Source organism: Cavia porcellus, unplaced genomic scaffold (genome assembly GCF_034190915.1).
Source record: "Cavia porcellus strain 051 isolate PalLab524CR breed Dunkin Hartley unplaced genomic scaffold, mCavPor4.1 scaffold_10, whole genome shotgun sequence".
In the NCBI taxonomy this organism is placed as follows: Eukaryota; Metazoa; Chordata; class Mammalia; order Rodentia; family Caviidae; genus Cavia; species Cavia porcellus.
The window spans coordinates 83,736,651-83,760,748 of NW_026947493.1; the positions used below are offsets into that span (position 1 = coordinate 83,736,651).

General features: G+C 50.3%; 1 protein-coding gene across 4 annotated transcripts in view; it reads left to right on the forward strand.

Moving 5' to 3' along the window:
- Positions 1-24,098, forward strand: part of Grhl2 (grainyhead like transcription factor 2) — a 122,788-nt gene that overhangs the window by 96,400 nt on the left and 2,290 nt on the right. For 3 of the 4 annotated variants that reach the window (XM_013143817.3, XM_063257686.1, XM_063257687.1), the window contains 6 exons: positions 3,555-3,642; positions 4,055-4,194; positions 5,574-5,605; positions 10,038-10,129; positions 12,341-12,426; positions 22,776-22,840. In XM_013143817.3, the coding sequence (XP_012999271.1) occupies positions 3,555-3,642; positions 4,055-4,194; positions 5,574-5,605; positions 10,038-10,129; positions 12,341-12,426; positions 22,776-22,840 (503 nt within the window). The remainder of the gene's footprint in view (positions 1-3,554; positions 3,643-4,054; positions 4,195-5,573; positions 5,606-10,037; positions 10,130-12,340; positions 12,427-22,775; positions 22,841-24,098) is intronic. The other variant, XM_063257685.1, reaches the window with a different exon arrangement.

Genomic DNA, 24,098 nt, shown 5'->3' on the forward strand with positions numbered 1-24,098 from the left:
CCCCACCCTTTAGCACTGCACTGGGAATCAGTCCCATACTCTATAGATTCAGCCACCTCTTAAAAATGACTGCCTGAGGCTTTAGGGGGACATCTAGGCACCAGCCTTACACCTCAAAAAAATGAGAAGTCTTGTAGGTTTCCCTAGAGTATTGCTTCCTGAAATCATACTAAGAGGGTAAGCTACATCAAAGAGAGAAGTAATTGCAAGAATCATTTACCTATGTGAGTATGTTAGTCAATATGAATAAAACCCAGAAACAATCACATTAACATATACTTTGCCAGTCAGAAAATGGGTGGCATTTCTCATAATTTATATTCTAAGTATCAGTCCAATAAATATCACTGCTAAGTGGAAGAAAATAGTTGGAGACCATGGGGCAAAAGATTAGCATTTATTTCAAATAAGTGGATGTAGGGTTTCTAGTGAGAACCTACAAACCCTAATACCAAGGGTTAGACGGAGATGTACATGTACAAAAATCTCACGGACTATGTAGGTGAATTGACTGAGTTGCTGTCAATTTCTCTAATAAAATAGATAAAAATCTTTTGCTGTAGTTCGTCATTTGCAGCCCTAATTTGCAAAAGCAGGCAAAATTTACTTGTAGGGGATTAACCTGTATATAAGTTTTATTTTTGCACTTTTAAAATGATATGTAAATGTAAATGCTTAAGTTGAATTATCCTCTAGAGCAAAAATAGTTGTTCCATTTTAAAATTGTAAGTTTCTCAGTCACAATCCAGTATCCTAAACAGATGAAATTCTGCATATTTTGAGTTTTCAGTCTGATTTCTGCTTTGTATACCTGTGAGTCTGCAGATAAAAATACAAGTATTCTTTAACATTTTTGATATTCTGAAACTAATAAAATGCCTATGCTTATGCATTAAAAAAATCCAATATCTGTTTAACCATGAAGATACTTATGTATAATATCATCTCTGTACTTGTTTCCATGATCTTCCTTGAAGAATAAGAATTTTTTTTCTACAAACAGTAATTGTATCTTGCACAAAACTTTAAATAAAATATTCTTAAAATAAAAATGTGGATGTTAGGTAAAAGGCAGATTGCTATCAACACTTGTGTTGGCAAAAGTGATCACAATATATAGCAGGAACACTTTCTTTTTTTTTCTACTTGAGGCAGGGCAGGGTCTTGCTATGTGATTCAGGTAGCCCAAACTGACCTTGAACTCATGGCATTCCTCTTGCCTCAGCCTCCCGAGTGCTGGAATTACTGGCATGCACCACCACACCCCACTATAGCAGGAACTCTTAAGGTATATTGTTCAGGTGTAGCACTCCATATTGAATGAACAGGGATGAGGGATATTACTGTCTAGTGATGACTTGGTTCTTTGTAGTAAATTATCCTCTTTTGAAAGAACTGGACCTTAAGGAACTTTTATAAGAGTACATGTAATGCTTTGTAGAAGCTCCAGGTCACAAATGACCTAGGAAGGAAAGGAATTCTAATGCGGTCTTGATCGAGGGGAGCTTTCTCCATATTAACAGAATGTACTAACACAGCCGTGAGTCATTGTGAAGTCTTAAGCTTTATTTTAGAGCCAAGAGCTGGGTTTCCCCCCAGTTCAAATGCTGTCCAAATTGTTTTACTGATGCTTGGGCTCTGAACAAGAAATTCCTACACAGAAGTGGCGCCCAGGCGTGCACTCGGTAGAGACCTGTGCTCAGTTTTGCGTTAATCACCTGGGCCTAGCACATCAAAGAGTGCATGCAAAATAATAAGCAAGGGGCCTTATTTCCTAAAAATCTGCATGAAGCATATGTAACTCTTGGAACAGATTATTTCCAGACCCATTCTTCAGAGTAGTAGTACAGTTGCTTGACCAACCTTGAAGTTGGACGTAATAGAAAATAAAGACCCAAACTTGTGTTTGTAGCAAATGCAGTATTGTGCAGAACTCCCTTGTAAGTACACGTGAGTGCAGGCCCCCACCCCTCATGGGTAGCTTCCCTTGCACATCATCTAAGCGTGAATGACCACATTACATCTTATGGACAGTTCCAAGGCAAGTATTTCTACATTTTATCCTCATCTTGCTATGAATTTCCATGAAATGTGTCAACAACTTAAAACCTAAAGTGGAGCAGTATAAAATAAATACTTCCTTTGGCATAAAACAGTTACTTCCTTTGATGATTTTTTTGTTATAAAAATGCATATTTAGGGGCTGGGGATTTAGCTCAGCGGCATAAGCACCTGCCTTGCAAGCAGGGATTCGTGAGTTCGATCCCCGGTACCAATAAAAAAAAAAAAGACAAAAAAAAAAACTGCATATTTGCTGGCATGGTGGCACATAGCTGGAATCTTCAGTCTGGGAGACTGAGGCAGGGCAATTGCAAGTCTGTTAAGCTGGGTAACTTAGCAGTTTACCCAGATGGTGTCTCAAAATAAAAAATGAAAAGGACTGAGAATGTATGTCATTGCAACAGCCCTGGATTCAGCCCCCAGTGCTGCAAAAGAAAAGAAAGCCCATTTGAGTTCCTAGCTAACATCTTAATTATCCATTGGAAAACACGTGGCACAAAGTTAGTGCCAGGTAAGCAAGGAAGGTGTTAGCTGTTATCATAAGTTCTTTGAGATTAGCTCAAAAGCTGTGTCCTTTTACCACTGTGCTGGGCTCACCTGCCTTCGCAGAAAGCCCAATCTGATCATGCGGAAGCCACCTCACTGTCTTCTGTGACCTGTCTCGTGACCCCGCCCATTGCCCATCTGTCAGTTAGCTCTTAAATTGGGCTTCTCTGCTCCTTAAATCTGCTGCCCAGGAGCAGGAGCTATGATGGGGAGCTGGGCCTTAGAGAGGGAGCTGCAGCATCTGCTCAGCTCCACACAGCTGTTGCCTGCCGGGGCCTGTGAGGTGACAGCGGGTGAGCTGGATGCAGTGTGAAGGTTCAGCAAGAAGAGGTAATGAGACAGTCAGATAACAAAGCACAAAGTACACAGATGAGCAGACAGGTGGTTTTTCTGTGGGGTAGAGTCAGCCCCATCTCTGCGGCTGTGAAGACACCAGTGCCGAGACCAAGAGGGCACAGGCATGTGTAGTGGCTCCGCCTGTCTTGGTGGGGTCACCCAGCAGGGGCCCTCGCCCTCCCTTGTTCCTGCTGCACTAATTGTCCAATCTCCACGGCAGCAGCTGAGCTGGCTTACAGGAAAATCCCATGCAGATGTGAGGCCATTCCCTGCCTCCACGGGAACTCAGTGGGCCAGTGCTTCGTCTCTGGGCATGTGGTAGTCCTCACTGAGGTTCCTTGCCAGGCTCCCTGGTTAGCCATCTGGGCCTGGGCCTGCCATGTGGGTTCATAGCTGAAGCTCTCTAAACAGGCGGGAAAACGAGGAAGGGAGAAAAGCGGACCACGCCGGGTCACAAGGCTCCTGCAGGCTCCTGAGTGCACACAGCTTTTGTAGGATTGAAGGCTGAGCTCGTGCTGGGGTGTGTGTGTGAGACAGGGTGGCAGTGTGGCAGGATTCCCAAGTGCTCTGATAACATGTCCGATGTGGTTTGTGTTTGCTTTCCCTGACAGGGTGCAGAAAGAAAAATCCGAGATGAGGAGAGGAAGCAGAACAGGAAGAAAGGGAAAGGCCAAGCCCCTCCAGCCCCGTGTAACAACTGTGAGTTTGCCAGAGCCCACTGCTGGGGGGGAGCCTCCAGGAGGGCAGGGAGCCCAGGGGCAGAGATGGAAAGCTTGGGGGATGGGAGCCACAGGCAGGGATGACGGGGTGGTGAGGGAACTGACCCTGGAGAGTGCACAGAGTCACAGGAGCATGGTGAGGTTAGGGCAGGTGGGATTTTGCAGTGCGGAGATCAGCGTCTTCCTGGTGCTGTACGGGCCAGGTTTGGGGGGCCCAGAGAGCAAGCCCACACTGCCCCTGTGCCCCAGGGCTGAGGCCTTCAAAGTGCATTCACTCTGGGTCCTTGGAGAGCCTGGTAGGGGAATCCCGCTTTCTCTGAGACAGGGCTGACAGGTGTGAGTTTTCTGTCATGCATAACCCTGTCGTTTATGGGTTTTGTGGTCGCGTCCAGCCTCTGATGGGAAGTTGGCCGCCATACCTTTACAGAAGAAGAGCGACATCACCTACTTCAAGACCATGCCCGACCTGCACTCGCAGCCCGTGCTCTTTATCCCTGACGTTCACTTTGCAAACCTGCAAAGGACCGGACAGGTACGGCCTCCCTCCTGCTCTCTGCATGCGCAGGCCCCCTCACTGGAGGACAGGGCAGCAGCCATTCCCTGTCACAGGAGAGGATGGCTCAGGAAGAATAATGACACAGACAGAAACAAGGCCGATTTCCTTGGCTTTGTGCTTTGGGTTGTGCTGCGTATGTGAGAGCGCCACCTATCCGTGAGAAACATGCTTGCACTTGCTACCTTGCCCTGGGGAAAAAACTGCACGGAACAGATCCCATCAGCAGTTTTTCCCTTAGAAAATCAGTTCCCATTGAATGGTTAAATCGTTTCTTACCTAAAGACAAAGGTTGTAGCCAGTCTCTCCTTTTAGGAAGCAATGGCCACCTTGTGAGTATAGCTACATGTGAAATGAAAGACTTAATGTTAAACTAACAGAAACTCCAGTATTTAACCCACTGTGGTAGCTCAGGTTTTAGAATATTTTGTAGCACCTAAAATTTTAAGGATGAAAACACAGACCTAGAAATAAATAACAGAGGGAAACTTGCCTGTTGGTATCGTGTGCTGGGCTTCCAGCTGGGACTGACTCAGAGGACCAAAGGGACCAGGATCAGAGGCTGCTTTTAAGGTGACTGTGTGACAGTTTAGACACAAACATCCTAGAGCACACAAATAAAGCCCACGAGCGACCCACAGCTGTCACAAATCAGCGGGTCAAGAGGAGGTACCTATTTGGATTACCTGTGGTTCTATCCATGGTAAGGATGTATCATACTTTTTAAAATTCTGGTTTTGCTGCCCCTGTACCGACCACTTGAAGGTGTTTGTCCCTGAGATGGTCTTCTTGGCCAGGAGCACCTTCCTGTGCTAGGCACTTAGTGCCAGGCAGATTTCTCCAGGCTGCAGATGGAGGCTCTTGAGGCCAAGGCAACCTAGTGCCCTTAGGGGAGAACACACAGAGGCCTGTGTGCTACTGCTGTGTCCTGCTGTCCCCTCCTCGTTAGCGCAGAGACCAGCCTCAGCAGTCTTCCTTCCAGAGGCACACGTTACGCAGCCAGCCAGCTGCGCTGCAGGCCAGAGCCTTTCTAACCACGATGTTCAGATCTGGCGAGCCACACATTAAAGGTCCAAAGCAAGAACTGGCTTAAGGGCATGGAGATCTAGTCAGACTGCCTTTACCTAGGTAGAAGCGGACTTCCAATTTTATTTCATTAAAATCTAAGAGTTAACCACAGGGAAAATGCCAAGAGGTAACATTTGTATTTCTTTAGAAACACAGACACACACGTGCACAGCACCGTTAAACAGCTTCGTGTTTCGCAGACGGTATCTGCCGTAGGAAAGCATGCACACTGTGCCGTGTCTTTCTGGACTATGTCTGGCCTTTGGTGAGCCTCTTGTTTTGCCCCACAGGTGTACTACAACACGGATGATGAACGAGAAGGGTAAGACGTTCCCCACGCTGCACAGTCAGTGGACACGGCGCCTCCTGCGCCTGTGGCAGAGGGCGGGACACGTGTGGCTTGGGAAGTCCCTCTCAGCTCAGTCTCTGGGGAGGGAAGCTGGGGTGACACCTCTCTCCCTCCAGGCCTCTCTTTCCCCTGTGCCTCCTTCCTGGGCTATGCCTTTGAAGCAGTAGTTACTTTTAAGCACCCTGTTTCTTCCATTCCATCTTTCTAGCCACTGAAATTCTGGTGCCAGCCCTGCTCCAGTGTTTGGCCCCAACACAAGATCGAGTTGAGCTTGAGGCAAAAGCCAAAGGAGACAGTGTCCTGCTCCCTGCACCACCTGGACTCACGTGTCTGCCTCAAGCCCTCACTCCAGGCAGGCTTGAGTGGGGACCAGGAAGACTGAGACCCTGCTTGTGGTCCCCTAGGACTTAGTTAGGAGCCTGTCCCTGCAGGTCCCTAGAGTTCTCCACCCTTCAACTCAGTGCTGGGAATGTGTCTCTGCACAGGACTGTGGTCTCAGGGTTTGAGCGGTAGCCACATCCTCAGAGTGCTTTCCGCCCTAACCTCATATAAAAGCTCACCAGTTTAGAGCCACAGAAGAACTGCCACGCTCCCCACCGACTTCCTCTTGTAGGTGTGCCTGCTGAGTGTTGCCAGTGATGGCGTGCTCAGTACCCTCTGTACGACTCCTAAAAGTTACGTTGTCTGTGTTCCTGGCATCTCCCTGCTTTTGACCTCTGCTCATCAGCTCTTACCCTGCTCTCTGGATCACCCGCCTTCAGCATTTAAACATCCCTTTCCCTTGCAACTCTTAAAATACAGTTTTACTTCAGCACTTTACATTCCTTCAGTGGATGCTACTAAGTTTGTTAGTAGTCTCCTTAAAATCGACTTTCTCCAGATTCTTGCATCTGAACCATATGACTTGCAGGATATTTTGGGCTGATTTTTCCTTTGATCCAGAGGGCTTATTTTTTTTCTCTTCATTTTTCATTTTTAATGTATTTGTTTTACAGTCTTTGTTTGCAGGTGATACATGGACTGAAATCTGCAGGTCATTTTCCCCTGGCCCGCAGATAGAGCTGGGCTTCCTTGCTCCTATGTCCCTAATCTACTAGCCTGTGAGACATTTCTCAGGTGAAGTGTAGGGAGACAACCTTACAGAGTTAATCCTAGAGCCAGGGTGACAGATGACAGCCGAGGACCAAATCAGGCTCTTATCTGTCTTGGAAAAGTCTGAAAACTATATGGTTCAAAAGTTGAAAAAAATGCAGAAGAATAATATTACATGGCATGCGAAAATTTTATGAAATCCGAGCACCCATAGAGTTTCACTGGAAGAGAGCCATGTTAATTCCTCCATGCACTGTCTGTGATCGCTTTGGTGTGGTCCAGCAGAATTGAGCAGTTAAAACAGGCCATTTAGAAAAGTGGGCAACTTTCAGCTCCACAGGAAGGGACTCTCAAAGGAGTCCAGTGGTCACCCAGTCCGTTAGGCAGGGCAGAACCTTGCCTGGGACTTAGCCTCCATCTCCATATTCTTAAATACCCCTGAGATTGTTCTCTCTTGGCACGTGAGTAACACTTTTCTAGTGGCTGGGATGACCGAAAGTGATGAGCACTGTCAGCTCTAACCTTTCTTCTCTCCCGCGTTTGTCAAGTGACTTCTCAAACACCCCAAGTTGCCATTGATTAAAGTCCTCCTGGGTTGACTTTTCCAAAGAACAGTCTGTTGAAAATAGAGTTGAGATTTTACTCCACGGTATGAAAGGCTTTGTGAGGACTTATGATGACCTTCTCTTCTGTGCAGCTAACATGGGGCAGGCTCTCTGTGTCAGCCTCTCGTGAATAGTTTACAAAGGCTGTAAGCAGAAAAAAGCACCCTGTCTCTAGGGTGCCTGCACCCCCTTTCTGTGTTAGGGGAGCCTCTCCTCCCTAGGTGTCCAGTGTCTCCAGCACCTGAGCTGGTGTGGCCAGAGTCCCCCCCTTCAGCTTCCCACCTTCCGTGTTTTGTAAGGAAACTTAGCACTCCTCTGCTCATACCCGGGGACTGACTCCTTTCCCTGAAATTGATCCCACAGCCAGCAGCTGAATGTGCTGCTCCCTGGGTCATTCTGCACACTGATTGCCTCCTGGTGCCCGCGGATGCAGTCTGATGCCAGGGAAACCGGCTTTTCCTGGTTCTCCAGTCCTTTTGTGCTGCAATGAAACCTAGTTTGCTCAGACACTGGGAGGCCTGACGTGTGGCTCTTTCATCTAGGAAACAGGCTCATCCTATCATATTGACTCCTACTGGGTTTATAGATTTGAAAGCATGGAAAAGCATATCTGAATTCCCACAAGCAGTGTGGTTTATCTAAGATGTTATTTTAATGGCAGGATCTGTCATGGCTCAGAAGGGGGTGCTATCAGAAGTCAATAGGAGTGCAAAAAACTACAAGTAAATCTTGGTTAGTAAAAAAAAAAAAAAAAGCATAGGAAAGCTCACCCAGCATGAGAGTGTCTGGTGACTCTGCAGGGTGTTTACCAGTCATTAACCTCCGGGCCCCTGGCTGCTCCGTGACTGTGCCTTCTAGTCTTGTAGTCATGAGGTCCAGGCCACTGCACTTCTGGGGGTGACAGACCCACTGTTAGCACAGTGTCGTGAGGGTGGTGGGAGTGAGGCCCTCACACTGACTGTCTCCACACTGGGACCCCAGCTTCAGGTACCTCTCCAGCTGCTTCATTGTTTGGCATAATTGGTGAGGCAGGAAAATAAGAAAATGCTGGCTCCTAATATTATTTCTCACACTGCGCTCTCCTCATCGGAGACCTACTGAGTAACTGTGGGAGGTGGTGCCCTCAAAGGTGAGGTCCCTGCAGATCTGTTTCTCTTCTAGCTACTTTGCCCACGTAGGATCTGCTCGTGGTGTCCATGATTCTTAGGTGACTAAGAAGAGGAAACGGACTTGCTTCATAGAACCCGAGGTTTTGTGAAGGGGTTTTGTGTTGGGTCACCCTTTGGTTAAGCTAGAATGTGAGAGGGAGAATCGGAACGCTGTTGGGTCAGCAGTGCAAACCCCTGGAATGAATAGGAACGTGCTTCGGACCCCTCAGTTACGTGCCGTGCGCTTTCTTGCCCCGAACCCTAGCGCTAGCCTGACTGAAGAAGTGATGGATAGCTTCCATGTGGCCATAATGCCAACAGGGAATCCCAGCTTTTCCCACACCCCCTGGAATCTTGGGACTAACGGGTGTCACCCACCCCTGCAGGGAACTTTACCAGTGTCAAGTCCTCAGACTGGACCAGAGGCAGGGACATTCTGACATGCTTCGAGCTGTCTTCTTATCTAGCCTTCTAAGGCTTCTCCCCAGATCTCTCTGGCGTGTCCTCACCATCACCACCTTATGGTGCACCAGGAAATCCTGCAAGTGCTAGGTGCATCCCCTGAGTGTTCGTGACAGCCACCTTTTCAATTTTATGTACTTAATTGTTAAATTTTGACATGACATGTAATGCTGGCATTTACTTCTGTAGAGTACAGTGTGATCTCATGATACATGTGGAATTACCAAATCAGGTGGTTAGCATTTCCATCTCTTCAAATGTTGCTTCTCTGTCCACAGATTTTTTTAAGAGGAAGGAGATTAAGGCCCAGGGAAGTTGAGAAACTTGTCCAAGCTCTCACAGCAGTAAATTGCCAAGCAGGGATTTGGACCACGGCAGTGTGTCCTAGCACCCCCGCCTTTACAGTTCTGCTGTGTCCAGCCTTGCTTTGTGGGCTCAGGGACCCCCCAGGAGAGGAGCAGTTCACAGACACCTACGTGCCTCCGTTGAGACGGAAGAGCAAGCGTCTGTGCGGGACTGTGCTGTCTCCCTTTTTCTGTCTTCTTAGCGTTCTCCTCCTTAGAGTGCCTGGGGTGGGCAGGAACTTGGTGAGGAAGTGTGGGATCGTCAGAACTGGCCCAGTTGAAGTCATGCAGGGCCTCGGCACATGGGTGTCCAGGTGGCGGGGAAAGTCCTGGGTCCCTGAGGGACCCCAAGTGCTGCAATCTCATCTGCTCCAGCCAGAGAGGGAGAATGGTAGGAAGCCACAGGGAGCAGCTTGTGTCCCTCCTGTGGCCTGAGGGGCATGTGTGGCTGCAGGGCACCCAGGCTCACTCTTGCCTCCCCAGCCCTGAGCTGACCAGAAGAGGGGAGCAGGTGCAGGCTGCAGTGGCTGAAGCCTAGCTGCCCACCTCCGTGATGCAGAGCAGGTCCCCCGTCAGCACCTTGAGATGATATTGCAGGTCCTGCCTCCAACAGGGATGCCTCGGGACCCTCAAGGGGAAGAAGGAGAGCGTGCGTGGGGCCAGCCATGGAGCAGGACAAGGACAGACACAGGCGTGACCTTGTGTTTGGACACCTTGTCTGCTCTGCTTCAAAGCCTCTGCTGTCTTCCCGCAGCAGCGTCCTGGTTAAACGGATGTTCAGGCCCATGGAGGAGGAGTTTGGCCCAGCACCTGCTAAGCAGATGAAAGAAGAAGGCGTAAAGCGAGGTACCTGTGGGGGGATGCATGCTGGCGTGGGGTGCAGGGTGGGGGGCAGTTTGCCAAGAAGAGCTCAAAGCCCAGCTGCCCTGGGCGCTGGGGAGCCCCAGCCCGGCACAGTTCTTATCACACAGGAAGCTCACAGTCCCCTCCTGCCTTGAACCCTGTCCTCGGTTTCCTCTGACCTTCAGTTAGGTTGTGCTGACACTGCCCAGTCCCTGGACTTGAGTCTTACTCCACCTCCCCAAAGGATCAGGACCAGAGCTGATGGTGTCTGTGTCTTCCCAGTCCCTCTGCGCTGGGCGCTCATCCTGGGCAGCCGTTTCCCCTCTGCCCTGTTGAGGCCAACTTGGAGAGCTCCTCCGAGATGTTATCATATTGGGTTGTCACAGTAAGTCACAGTAAGTGGCCTTGCTAGCTCTGAGTCACAGTGACACAGGAGGGCACTGTGACCTGCCAGTGGTGAGGGCAGTGATGTCTCTGGAGAGCTCTTGCCTGGAGCACCCACTCCACGTGAGGGCATGACAGTCTTGGGGTCGGGGTCAGTAACAGCTGTTACTCTATAATTGCTGGACATTCCCCCAAGAGAGACCATGGTCACACCCATGGCCAAAGCCGTCAGTCACCCTAGGTAGATTTGCCTTCGTGGCCACTGTGGCTCTTCATGCTGCCACTGCCAGCGGGTGATAATGCAGGTCCCACCTTGCACAGAGCTAATGAAAGCTGGCTTCCTGGAAGCACCAGCGCACCCAAGTGCGCCTGGCCGTCACAACTTGTAGGGAAGCAAGGGATTGTCCTGCCTGGTGGCTCTCCCCTCCCCCAGCCACTCTGGAGGCCAGAGGCAGCGTCCTGTCTCCAAGACACTGGCTTGCGAGTGGAGAGGGCAGTGCTGACCTAGAGCAGTGGATGGCTTTGTGGGGTGGTGGCTGCTGGAAAAAGCTACAGGATTTTCTTCCGTAAGAGCTGCCAGCGCTGCTTTCTTTGACTTTAACCTTCCTCATCCAGATGTAACTGGGTTCTAGGTTCTACTTATTTTTCCATGTAGTGCTGACATTGAGCCTTATAATAGCCATTAGATTATTTATGTTAGCGGAAATGGAGGCCACAAAATACTCATCCCAGAGGACTAAATTTGGAAATCTTTGGAGACATATTCACTTTATTTACTTAATAGATATTTTTATATCTCATCAAGAGAAAGCAGCTGAGCAGTACTCACGTCTCCTTCCCCTCCCTGGCTTCCGTCTGCTTTCCCTCCTCCCGCCCCAACTGGACCTCAGCTGGCAGCAGAGCAGAGCCCAGCGTCCCTTGCGTCCTGCCAGCTGTAAAGCTGCATCTTTAGCTCTGTCTTTGGGCAGGGACTTCTGGCCTCTGCCCCTTTGCTCTTTGGCAGGCAGCAATTCCTGCTAAGTTGGCATCAACCCATAGTGGGTTCCGGGCCCTGCAGGGCTTTCTGACCTGGGCGTGTTTTCCCAGAGTGGCCAGGGGCATGGGCTTCAGCCGTGACCCTCTCCCTTCCCTCTAGAGAAGCAGTAGTCCCATCGCTGGGAAAAGTGGACAGACAGTGTGGCCAGCCCCTGGGCTGCAGGGTGGCACTGCCCACCGCTGGATGGTTGGGCACTGTCAGACAGGCGCACACGTGGGACCTGGGAGGTCTGAGCCTCGCTGAGCTCCGCATATGTCTCCCCTGCCGTTCTCTTCCTGGGCAGTCTTGGGCTCCTAGCACTGTTTCCCGGACTGACTAGCCGTGTGCAGCATGTTCCCTGGGGGCTGGGGTCTTCATCCTTTGGTCCCTCACAGCGCCCCCATGTGGCAGAGCCTAGCATCCAGCTTTACTGGGAGACTGGAGGGCAGAGTCCACTGGTTGCAGCCCGGGTCATCTGCCTGCACTCTGTTCTCTCCTCCCCCTCCTCCCTCACCGTCCCTGTACTCTCCCCAGCTCAGTTCGTTGGGGCTGAGTTCCTAGTGTCGCCCAGCGTCACCTGGTGAAGCAGGCCACAGGCACTGTGCCTCGGTCCTAACTTGCAGCTCTGCACCCCACCCTCTGCTTGGAGCCCCCCAACTGGCAGATGCACGGGGCACAGGTATTTAGAAACAGCAAACAAGCAGGTTCGGCTGTGAGCACGGGCTGCCTGGGGAGCTCGCCGTGCACCGAGTCCAGGCGTCTCATGGTCTCCAGCCCTAGGCACCTGTCTCAGGGCCTCTCCGCTTGCCTTCCAGTGCTGCTGTACGTGAGGAAGGAGACCGACGATGTGTTCGACGCGCTGATGCTGAAGTCCCCCACGGTCAAGGGCCTGATGGAAGCGGTGAGCGCCCTTTCCCCTTCTGGGCTCCTGCTTGCTCATCCTCCTTTGGGACTTGCAGTCATCCAGGTGGCTCTGGAATGAGATGCTTGAAGCACAGGGGGAGCCCAGGCCTGTGAGTTACCACCGTTTGCCAGTCGTTGGCTGTGAGGCTGATCCAGGGAAATGGAGGGGCTGGGCTGGGGGTTTCCACTTGTCTCTTGGTTTGAAACCAAAGTAGGTATATTTGACTTACAAATACACACAGCACAAACAGTAAGTGTCTTGTTAGTTGTTATGGATTAAAAAATGGTGGTCAACTTAAGGCCAGCTGAATTAAATCAGTAAGGTTGCTCAGTGTAGATGGCTACCTGAGGAACGTTACCAGCATGGAGACAGAGAAGACGAGTGAGGCGTTACGGGTTCTCCTAAGCGTTGCTGTTTGAGCTGCTGGTTCCCCTGGAGGAGCTGTCATGACCAGCTTCCCCAGTGTGAGTTCGACCATTGTCATCGGAGGAGCTCGGGACCTTGTGGGTGAGAGTGACTGTGGTTACTTTGGGGGAGCCCTGGGCCTTACATTGAGCATCGCTCCCTGGCTCTGGAGGGGAAGACGTGCTGTTTAATCTTCAGGAGCAACTTGTCACACTGGCTTTCTGGCATGTACTACACTGTTCTTATCGTTGGAGAGCTTAGGACCTCCATGTCACTGAGGATGGTTGTGGTACTTTTCAGGGAAGCCCTGGTTCTTATTTTGAGTGTGACTTCTCTGCTCCAGCATGAACCCTCAACTTACCAGCACAGCTCCTTCACCCCACTAGCATAGACTTTCTAGCTTCCACCACTGACCTTTGAGCCTTCCCAACACAGATCTGTGAAAGAGACCGGCATGAGTCCTTCTCATGGGTTCAATCCACTTTTTTTTTTGGTAAACTCATGACCTAGTACTTGCCAGGCAGGCGCTTATGCTGCTGAGCTAAATCCCCAGCTCAATGACAGGATTCACTAAACATTTTTTTTTTCCATGTTGGTCCCAGGAGTAAAACTCACAACCTCATGCTTGGTAGGCAGGTACTTACACTGCTGAGCTAAATCTCCAGCCCCTTTCTTGTGGGCTCTAGACCTCCAGTTGGGTTCATGGGAGGCACTGTCATGGGCTCTAGGTTTTCATCTGGACTCATGTAGGACATTACTGTGGGATCCAGGGCTTTGGCTGAATATTCTGGGTCTTTAGTGTTGTGGATAGATTTCCTACACTTTCTTGTGTTAACTCTGGTGTATTATAAATTCTGTGTCCTGATTCTGATGCTCCCCTCATAACCCCTCACTACAACATTGGTGTAACCCAAAATAAAAATAGGACTGCTTGGTTAAGGAAAGCCTTTCTTGCAGAATTATAGAATTATATATCTGATGGGGATCCTCCTCTCAGCCTGAGGCTGGTTTCACCCAGCTGGGGCTCAGGAAGTCATTTTGTATTTCACTCACATGTTACCTGTACAAACACGACTCTGCTTGGGGTATGAGTTCTTCCCACCTTTACCTATACACCTGTGCTGGGGACTGTCCCGGCTGGTCACAGTGCACAGGGCCGGGATGGTGCAGCCCTGAGCAGGCGGCGGGGCGTAGTGTGCCTGCAGGAGGAGCCTCCATTTCGGTCTTCACGGCTGGCTTCTTTAGCACACCTTTTCCTTTGGCATCTGCCTGTGTTGTGGTAGACACCAGGGCTGTATTCTTCCCCAGGGCTCAGTGACGTTCTGGTGTAAGGATACACATTTTGTTTGGACCTTGGATGTTTTTTCCCAGTTTTTGGTTATTGTAATTATGCTACCGTTATGTGAGCAGTCATGGATGAATTTTTCATGAGCACCTGTTTCTAATTCTTTTTAAAATTTTTTTTCATGGTATCAAGTGTTAAATCCAGGGCCTTCATACTAAGCTGTATCCCCAGCACTTTTTAAAAAAACTTCTTGAGATTTCAGGGCAGGATCTCACTAAGTTATTAAATTGCCATTGGGCGTGACTTGTAGTCCTTCTGCCTCAGCCTCCCAGAGAGCCGGGATTACAGGTGTGCACCCCTACACCTGGCATGTTCCCAATTCTTTGTGGTATGTCCTGAGTAGAATCACTGAGCTGAACACAAAAAGCCAAATATTGCATGATGGGGCTTCTAAGTAATGTCCAGAGCAGCACAGTCACTGAGAGGGAAGCAAGGTGGGGCCATTGGAGCTGGGAGCAGGCGGTAGAGAGACTACCGGGGAGCTTCCCTCAGGGGTGCTGAATGTATTTTGGAATTATGGGGGTAAAGGTCAAATACTTAGTGGGGATATTAACATACTTCTGGATTGTACACTTTAAAATGGCTACAATAATGAACTGTATGGTATATATATGTTTGTGTTTGTTAGACTTTTTAAAAATAAGGCCTGGACTGTCTGCTGTGTGTCTTTGTGCTGCCTCTGGGCCAGTGCCCAGGCAGCTGAGCCAGACAGACGATGGCTCTCTAGAGGCACCCAGGGAGGCCTTGGTTTCCCGGTGCTTTTCATTGCAGCAGAGTGTGTTGTTGCTGAATCAGCCTCACAGAAGTGAAAAATGAAAACAGAAATGAATGCAACAAAAAACCTGATCTGTACCTTTTCACATGAACCAGGATTTTTTAAATGACCCTGAAGTTCCCTCAGGATAGACAAATGAGCTTGAAAACCCCCTACAGTCTTCAGAGCTCCTTGGGCAACTTTCAGCAATGTCACACTGCAGTCTGGTCCCATGTTACCAAACCAGACTCTTATGGTTTGAGTCTGGATTTCCCTCAAAATCTCATGCAGCTATGGATCCGGGCTTCTGGAGTTTGTGGATGGCTCATAGTCCAGTGCTGGGATTAGGGGTGTGAGTGTGGCTTAGTTACTTTTTACTCATCGCTGAGACAAAATACCTGATGCCCAAAGTTGGGAAAGGAAAGGTTTATTTCTTACAATTTTTGGAGGTTTCAGTCCATACTCAGTTAGCTCCGAGGCAGGGCAGCACAACGGGCCACAGTTCATGGTGGCTGCAAACCTGAGAGAGACACGCCTTCTTCCTGCTGTTACATTATATGCTGGCTCCACCCCAGGTGGGTGTGGCACTGAACCATCAATCCAAGCTCTAGACAGTGAACCAATCACAGATGCACAATGCAAATTCATGAGGCCTGGGGGCCACAGACATAAACCATGAGGAGTACCATACCCAAGTGGGCGTGGCCTGCATACAGTGCTAGGGACAGAGTCTTCCTCTGTGCGCCTCCCTTTGCTCTTCTTGTTGGTGCTGTTTTCACCACTGTGAATGGCCGCCCCCTGCCGTAGACCATTCTGCCTGGGAGCCCGCTGAATATGGACTGAAGCCTCCACAGAGTATGAATAAACCTTTCCTTCCTTCACTTTGGGTGTCCAGTATTTTGTCTCAGCAACCAGACAAAAGTAACCAAGACATGGATTAACCTCAGACGGTGGGAACCTGGATGTCATCAAAGCTCAGAACATCTGCCATCCTTAGCCCTGGCGGTGCTGTTGCTGAGGGGAGGCTTCGGGAATCACTGTCCTGGCCTCTTCGGTTGGCTGGGCTGTCTTCCTGCCTTTTCCTTTCATTTTGTGACGGCTGGCTGGTTTACAGCTGTTCTGAGAGTGTGACCTCACTGTACTGCCGTGAGATTATATATACCTCTGCCTGTGCGCCCCAGCACACAGCTGGCTCTGTGTCTGTCCTGCCTTGCTGCCAGGAGGGCAGTGCATGGCACCCTTTGACCCTGTGAGCTGTGGCCGAGTCCGGTTCCTCAGAGCGCTTCTGATTTACTCTCCTCTTTGGGTGTGGAAGGAAAAGTTTTTCCAGCACCCAGGTCCCGTCTGTCCTGGCTCCAAGCTCCGGACAGGGAGCACGTCAGCATCCTGACAGACTTGGGCTGGGGCGAGCAGCAGCGTCACTGTGGCTTGCAAGTTGGGGTGTCGTGGAGGGTCACTGATTCTGCGCAAGTCAGGCTTACGTCTTGAAGCGGGTAGAATCTTTGGTGGTGTTGTTATTGTTGTTTTTAGAGACAAGTTCTTGAGATGCAGTTCAGGCTGGCCTCGAACTCACTAGGCAGCCGAGGCTGGCCTCGATTCTCGTGCCTCAGCTTGGAGACGGTGGGATTTGAAGATGGATTAACTACATTCTTTTTGTCATGTAACACTGATGATTCAGCCATGGCTTTGTTATTGTTACAAGTTCCAAGCTTAATTATAGGCAAAGGATTGGAGGCCCCAGGTTCCCGTGAGGGCCGTTTCCCAGCGATTTGGTTAGTGATCGTGGAACTCAGCACGGCCCCAGGCCATCGGCCCTGGAGCCTGGCAGAGCCAATACTCCAGGGCCTTCCAGTCTGCGCCCCTCCTGCTCTTCCTGCACCTCGCCCAGGCTCGGCCCTTGGGACTCCACATGCAGTGGCTTCCTTTGTGGCCCTTTACTTCACCCTGACACACTAAGTGTGAGATCTTCACTGCTTTTCTGTCCCTCGAGATTGTAAAGGTCACAGGCTCAGGGCTTTGTGTCTTGCTGGCTGTTTATCTCCAGCACCCTGGGCACAAGTATTTGCTGACTAAACCCCACACCTCCTTGACATGTGCCAGGCTGAGTGTGACGTGCCTGTCATGTGTACTACTTCATTTGCCCTTCCGTACACCAGTGAGCATGGCTGGTTTGTACCATCAGGGTGGGAACTGAGGCCGAGACAAAAGGAGTGAGTCTTCCAGCAAACTGGGGGACCAACCCCCGCTCTGGCAGCTCTTCTCCAGTCAGGAAGACGCCCCCGCCTGAAGAGGCGCTGCGGAGAATGAGCGTCCATGTCACACGCACAGTGACTGTGGAGGGAACATTCGGCCCAAATCGGCAGCCAGGCAGGAAGTAGCTGCTGACCCTGCACGCTGATGCTGCCTCGTAGGAGTGCTGCAGCTTGGGGTGTGTTCCTTAGCCGGGCTAGGCCACAGGGCCCGCATTCCAAAGAGCAAATAAGCATAGGGGCTAGTAGAATGGCGATGAGAATGGGATACAGGCCGGTGTGAGGGTAAATGAGCTCCTAACGGGGATTTAAAAAAGCACCTAGGAAGACCTGCAGATGATCGTGTACACACAGACATCCGTGGGCGGAGAGGTGCTCCGGGATGGGAGGCAGACCGACTCCTCCCTCCAAAAGAGCCATGAAAGAGAGGAACACTTCCTAGCGAGGCTCGCTGCTGCACGTGAGGGAAGGACAGCACCCCACTTCCTTCGGTGTGAGTCTTCGCGTGGAGGTGGCAAGTCACATGTGTGTGCATGCAGGAGCCCCTGGCTTTCTTACGCATTTTGGGGCCCACACCTAGCTCTGCTAAACCCCACTCCCCGCAGCAGGCAGTCTGAACCCCATACACGTGAGACCCCATGGGGGCCTCCACCTCCTGATGTCACATGTTCAAAGTTACCAGGCCAAGCCCTCTGCTCTGTGAAGACTCAGTCACAGAGCAGAGACAACCAAATACACTGCAGCGTCCTGTTGGGTACCAGGGAAATCTTTGGGGCCTTTAGGGGCGTGAGTAATTTGAAAGTCATGTAGGTGTACACTCCATTCAGGCAACGTGGAAAACACGAGGAAAAGGATCTAAGCACCCTGCTAGCCTCGTGTGACAGGAGCACGTGTTCCTCGAGTAGCAGGGTCTTGTGATGAGCTTACCCAGCCCTGGGCAGAGGAGGCCTCTGTGGGGCCCTGACAGATGGCAGCATCTGCCACTCCACAGCCTGCACAGTCTCTTCCTCCCTGGGGTCATCAAAATGGCCAAGCGCCTGCCCGTGGCCTAGGAAGAAGGAATGCTCCTTACTCATGGGTTCTGTGTCATGAACCATGGTGGGCTAATAACTAAAAGTTCCAAAATACGATGGGTGAGTGTAATCGGTATTTTGAAATATCTGCAGAATTCTAATAGGAGTTGAAAGCATCTGTGGTATCCATTGTAACAAAGACACAGAATTGCTTTGTGCTCACAGCTGAAGGAGACCTAACACTGCTTTGAGTTTATGACAGTAAAGATGTGGGCTTTCCACCCAAGTTCCTGTGCACGGCCTCCTGCCCTCTGTGGACCCTGGGGGAAGAAGCCAGGGCTCAGGCCAGCCACAGAGAGGAAGCGGCTCCAGAAATGCTGTGTCCCTGACTGACCCCAGGACCCAGCTCATAGAGAATCTCGAGAATCAGCTACGCCTAGACCCACCTTTCTTCATCTGTTCAGCAAGGCTCCACTCGGAGCCTCTGGGAGCCGAAGTGGCTCATGTTTGTGGGTTCTTTTTGATCGGTAGGTGGGAGGGTGGGTCCTGGTGACTGTACAGGGCCAGCAGGGAGGAAGGGGAAAGGTGTAGAAATTCTTCCAAAGGGAGCATGTGGTGGGGGGAAGTGATGTCAGCCCTCCAGATGTGGGAAGAACATGGAGATGATCAGGGGAACTCGCTCTGTTCAGAAAGATGTAACTCATCTTCCCAACCAGGTGCCACAGGAATGTGAGTTCTAAGAAAGACAGGTCACTCAGGGTCACTCAGCAGTGCACATTCTGGTTAACTTAAATGAGACTGCTCACCGTGCCAAGGGATGACCCAGAGCGGTTCACCTTGTCACCCTGTAGGTGAAGAGTCGCTGTCAGAGCTGCAGTGTCTTTGGGCGTGTGTGTTTATTCTGTTACATAAAGTAGTCAGTAGAAGGGCCAAGGACGCGGCTCAGTGGCAGAAGTGCCTGCCTGGCAAGCGCAGGGTGGTGAGTTTGATTTCCAGTACCAAAACCAACAAGAAACAAACAGTCCCTCTCCCTCCGGCGCTGGTGCTGGCGCTGGCGCTGGCTGGGCCCTTCAGACTGCTTCCCTCCCTGCACACCTGCTGGCGCGGCCCTTGGTCATCCTGCGGCTGATCATCGCTGTGTTCGGTGGGTTTCTCTTTCTTTCTTTTCCTCTTATTTACATGGTTTCCAGTTGGACCTCCTTGCTCTTTCCTGGAAGAATGATGTTTGCTGCCTGTGGGGGAGTGGCTGATGAGTTGCGTCCACCTCTCCCTTATCTTGTTGATTTTACTTGGTGATTTCCTTTGTAGTTTTACATTCAGATTAAATTGCCTATTTTCACCTTTTTTAACTTAAAAGTTACCCTTACATTCCTAAGTGGTTCCAGTCTTCTTCCTTTTATTTCTCTTCTATTTAAAAATTAAAATTCCAACTATTTTCTCCAGCCCCGGCCCCTCTGTAAAATGACCCCTCTATGCCCTCCTCACCAGGAGGAGCCCAGCAAAACACAGCCATCCCACAGAGTCTGCGGAAGGTTTCCCCGTCTTTCTTGCTGGGAAACAGTGAGCTTGCTCTTTGCACTGTCCTTCTGCTGCAAGAACCCCATGGACACTCTTTCTACCCCATCAGGCCACGTGAGCGCTCGAGCTCTGTGAAGCACGTGCTGCTCTGGTTCTTGTGTTCTGCCCCCAGCCTGGTTTGAGGCCTCTCCGGAGCATCCGTATTCATCCAGGTTTAGCCCCTTGGTGATTCTTCCTCCTTGAGTGGTGGCCATCTGGATGGGCGCGGCCTGACCCTTCTCTCTCTTGGAGTCCGCCCCTCCACCGTGAGGAGGGACAGCTGGCTGGCGCGGAGACTCAGCCCTTTCTCCAGTTGCCCATGAGAAGGCTGAACTCAGGTTTACCTTTGTTCCACATCAAGCAGTTTGTGCTTTCTGTCCAGGAGGTGCCAGTGTTGTCCTTACTTTTTGGACCACCTGACGTATGAGCCTTTTCTTGGTGCGTCTCCCGGGGTTCAGGTTACCTGCGCCTGTCCCAAACCCGTCGGTCTGTCTTCTGTTGTTTGTTTGGTTGCTGCTTCTTCTTCATCTGCTGTTTTTCATCTGGGGTGATTTTTAGATCCCCTGTGACCCTCTTCTGTTCTTCAGGTCTCTCCTTTTCTTCTTTGTTTTTGTGTGTTTTTGCCTTAACACTTGTAAGATTTGTTGACTTGATTTTTCTTGACACTATTCAGTTTGAAGTTGGCCATCAGTCTTTCAGTTCATGTACTGAGCTTTAAAACGTTTTTAGTTCAGTGCCCTTATTTTTAGATCAAAATTTTGCACACGTGTGCTTTGTGTTTCTGTACTCCTGCATGCTTCTTCAGTGTTGCATTCAAATGGATGCCTCTGCCCATTTTCTTTGCTGCTTAGAGTGTCCCCTGTCATGCGTTTCCTCTTACACTTGGCTCATTGGGGCTCAGTGGCAGCCACAGGGCCCTTACTAGGATGGCTCAGTGGCACATGGCAGGTTGGGGGGCTGCTCGGGCAGCCTCCTCTGCTCCCCTGGCTCCCAGCCTGACTCCTCCTGGGTTTATTTCAGGGAGGGAGTTTGTTCTGGGGGTAGGAATCGATGATACTCTGTAGAGCTCAGTTTTCCTGGGATTCAAAGTGGTTTCAGCTTTGTTTGAGAACTGTTCAGTCTCTTTTTTTTGGCCTCTGCTAGACTTTCCAGTAATCCAGTCCCAAACCTCTCCTGCCTCAGCTGCCTGTGGGTCCCACCAGCTCCTGGAGGAATAGAGGTGGGCAGACCTTTGGGGCAGCCTTTCCAGAATCTGTTTCTCAGTGATTGCTACTTTGTATTCATGAAACAGACACAGACATTGTAAAACCAGAATAAACTGCAGAATTTTAGAGTGCAGAAGAAACAGCCTTTTATTCTGCCTGTTCTGCAGTAGTAGCCACTGGAACAGGTCAAGTGGGTCCTGTGAATATGTTCTATGTAGTATATGAAGTGTTTAAGTGAAACAGTATCACAGTGAGGAATACGTTGCCAGGAACCCCCTCAGAATACTTCCCTCACTCCAGACCGACCCACTCATCGTGTTCCGGCCGCTTGCTGAGGCCCTACCGGAAGTTGTTCCCGAGTGTCTTTAGTTGTGCTATTGTGGCGGCCTCAGTGTCCTGGCTCTATTCAAAATGCCGACCGTTCGTGGTCACTTTGATTTTGGGGGGAAGAGCCAGAAGTCACTCGGGGACAGATCCTGTGAATGAGGTGGCTGAGGACATGGCGTCGTGTTTTTGTGAGCTGCCTTTCTGTTGGATGGTGCTCAGCAGCAGCATTCACCCTACTTTTTAATCATGTCTTACAAAAGCATTCAAGAGAGACTTCAGAGCCACTTCAGAAAGTGGCAGAACGGTGGGCAAGTGTGGTCAGCGGGGGAGGAGAGTTCGGGGGAGGTTCCTGGCAATGTCTCTTTTTTGTAATTTTTAAAAATTTGAATATTCATTGTGCACTTCAGCTATTTTTTATATAAAGTATATATACACTATATGTATAATTGTGTTGTGTACGCTGTTTTAAAACTTGTCTTTCTCTTTTTAATATGTTAAGGGTTTTTAAAAATGTGAGTTCTGTAGACTTTCCATCTTATTCATGCCTCCATGGCCTCCAACTATGAAATACCAAAATATGTGTAACATGTTCTGTGCAGTGTGTTGTTTTGAAAATATTTGTGAAACCAGACTAAGTACCTGTGGGCTGTATGAGTCCAAGAGGTGCACAGTTTGTGTTCAGATAGCTTCTGCCAAATTCTTTTCCAAAAAGGTGGAGGCTGGTACTCTTTCAGCTCTAGAATAGGAGAGTTTCCATTTCTCATACTCTGGCTGGCACTATTACTAACTTTTCATTTTTGTTAATCTGATAAAATTAGAAACAGTGTCTTACTGTTGCTTTAATTTGAAAATTTTTAAATTAAATTGCATCTTATGCTTGTGACTATATTTTTCTTCTATGAATTCCTTTTTCTTGTTTCCTTCCTTTTCCCATTGAGTTGTTAGATTTTTTTCTTGATGTGCTGGAGTTCTTTTTAACTTAAGGAAGTTAGTTTTATATCTGGCATTTGGGCTGTAAAAAACGTTTCCCGGTGTGTTAGCGTCAGCTTTTTATGGTGGCCTTGGCTACACTGGTATTTTTAATTCTGTGTTGTTAAGATGACAGGAATGCAAAGAACTGTGGTTCTTCTTACTCCATGGTTTCATCGTTCACGTATAAATCTGTGGTCCACTTGAAGTCTGCTTTGGTGTAAGGAGTGCAGGAGAAGTCCAAGTTAACTCGTTAAACGTTTTGCTATGTGACCACCTGTTTAGTCCCGCGTCTCTCTCTCTCTCTCTCTCTCTGAGGGACGCGTCGCGCCTGTTTCCATAGGTTTCATTCCCAGCGGGCTGCCCCAGTTGTGGACAGACCGAGGTCTGTCTGGGGACCCCTCGCTGGAGCGTGGTGGGGGCTTGGGTCCTGCGGAAGACCTCGACGTGCGGGAGGCCGTCTGCTGGGGAGCCGGGCTGTGGGCTGCCCTGCGCTCATGCGTCTCGTGCTTGCTGTTGCAGATCTCCGAGAAGTACGGGCTGCCCGTGGAGAAGATCGCCAAGCTTTACAAGAAAAGCAAAAAGGGGTAAGGAAAAAAGCTGAGCTTTATCTCACTTCTGGAGCAGACAGCCTGCATGATGGCTTCTCTTGAACAGTGCCCATCTCGTGTCCCTCCTGTGGCCGCTCTTTCATAGAAAGTGGGTTGTCCTGGGGAGGATGGCAGGCAGCTTACAAGCCCAGTACATATGAGAAGCTTGGTGAGGGAGGGCAGGGGCACGTCCCCATGCTGGCTGGGATCCCTGCTCCAGTGACGGGACTCCTGGTGGCTGGACAGACACACTGGGGAGAATGGCAGAGTCGTCCCCCCACCCCGCCCCGCTAAACATGGAGCTGGTAGGTGCCTACAACGCGGCCCTAGAGGTTGGGTACAGGTAGGTGTAGCCTCCGTCCAAGGTGGGCGCCTGTCTCCTGCTAAGGGTTTCCTGTGTGTCCCTCTACTTCTTCCTCATGTTCTGTGAGGCTGTCTTCCACTCCCTCTCCTTTTCTGATGGGGAAACCAAGCCAGAGCTGTAAGCATCTGGCCCTGGGATGCGTGTTCAGTTAGTGGGAAAGAGACTGGAAGCCGGGGCCTGGTCTCGGCTCAGGACTCAGCTCCCGCTGCTGTCCGAGGGCTCTGGCCCCTGGCTTGGTCCCAGAGAAGCACCACCAACCTGGGCTCCCGAGGGCTCTTGAGCTCCCCCTGTGCCTCCTTCCTGAGGACCCAATGATGGGAGGTTCTGGGGCTCTCTGAGCAGATAGGAATCTTGAGTTTAGTGTGCATTCCAGCGCCCCTGCTGGGCGGCACCTCGGTGCAGATGCAGTGCTGACCACAGCACTGGGCTGTCCTGAATCTGGCTCAGCTCCTGCCTCATGCTTCTCACCCGATGACAGCTCCTCAAGCTGTGCTGTTCTGATTTTGGCAGAATAAAGTGAGGCTTTGAGAGGTGAAATAACTGGACAGAATCAGTGATTCATTCTCCAAATAAGATCTGTTCAACCTCCGAGGATGCGACTGACCCAAGGACATCTACATGTGGACAAGCCCTGGAAATTGTTGGTTCCTTAAAGCTGAATCTATCAGGGGTAGCTGGCCAAGGAGCAGGTCCCTTGTGGGGAAGTAGCTCGTTCCAAACCTGGCACAGCCAGGCCCTTGCTTATTTCCCTGTCCCTGTTAGGGCAGAGGCCCCTGAGTGCTGGGAAGGTGGTCGGGGTCCCGGCTGTGTGGGCTGCGCTGTTAGCGTCCGCTCACTCCCCCGAGCCTCCGTTTCGTCTGCAGTCTGCAGGGGGAGAGCGCCCGGTCAGAG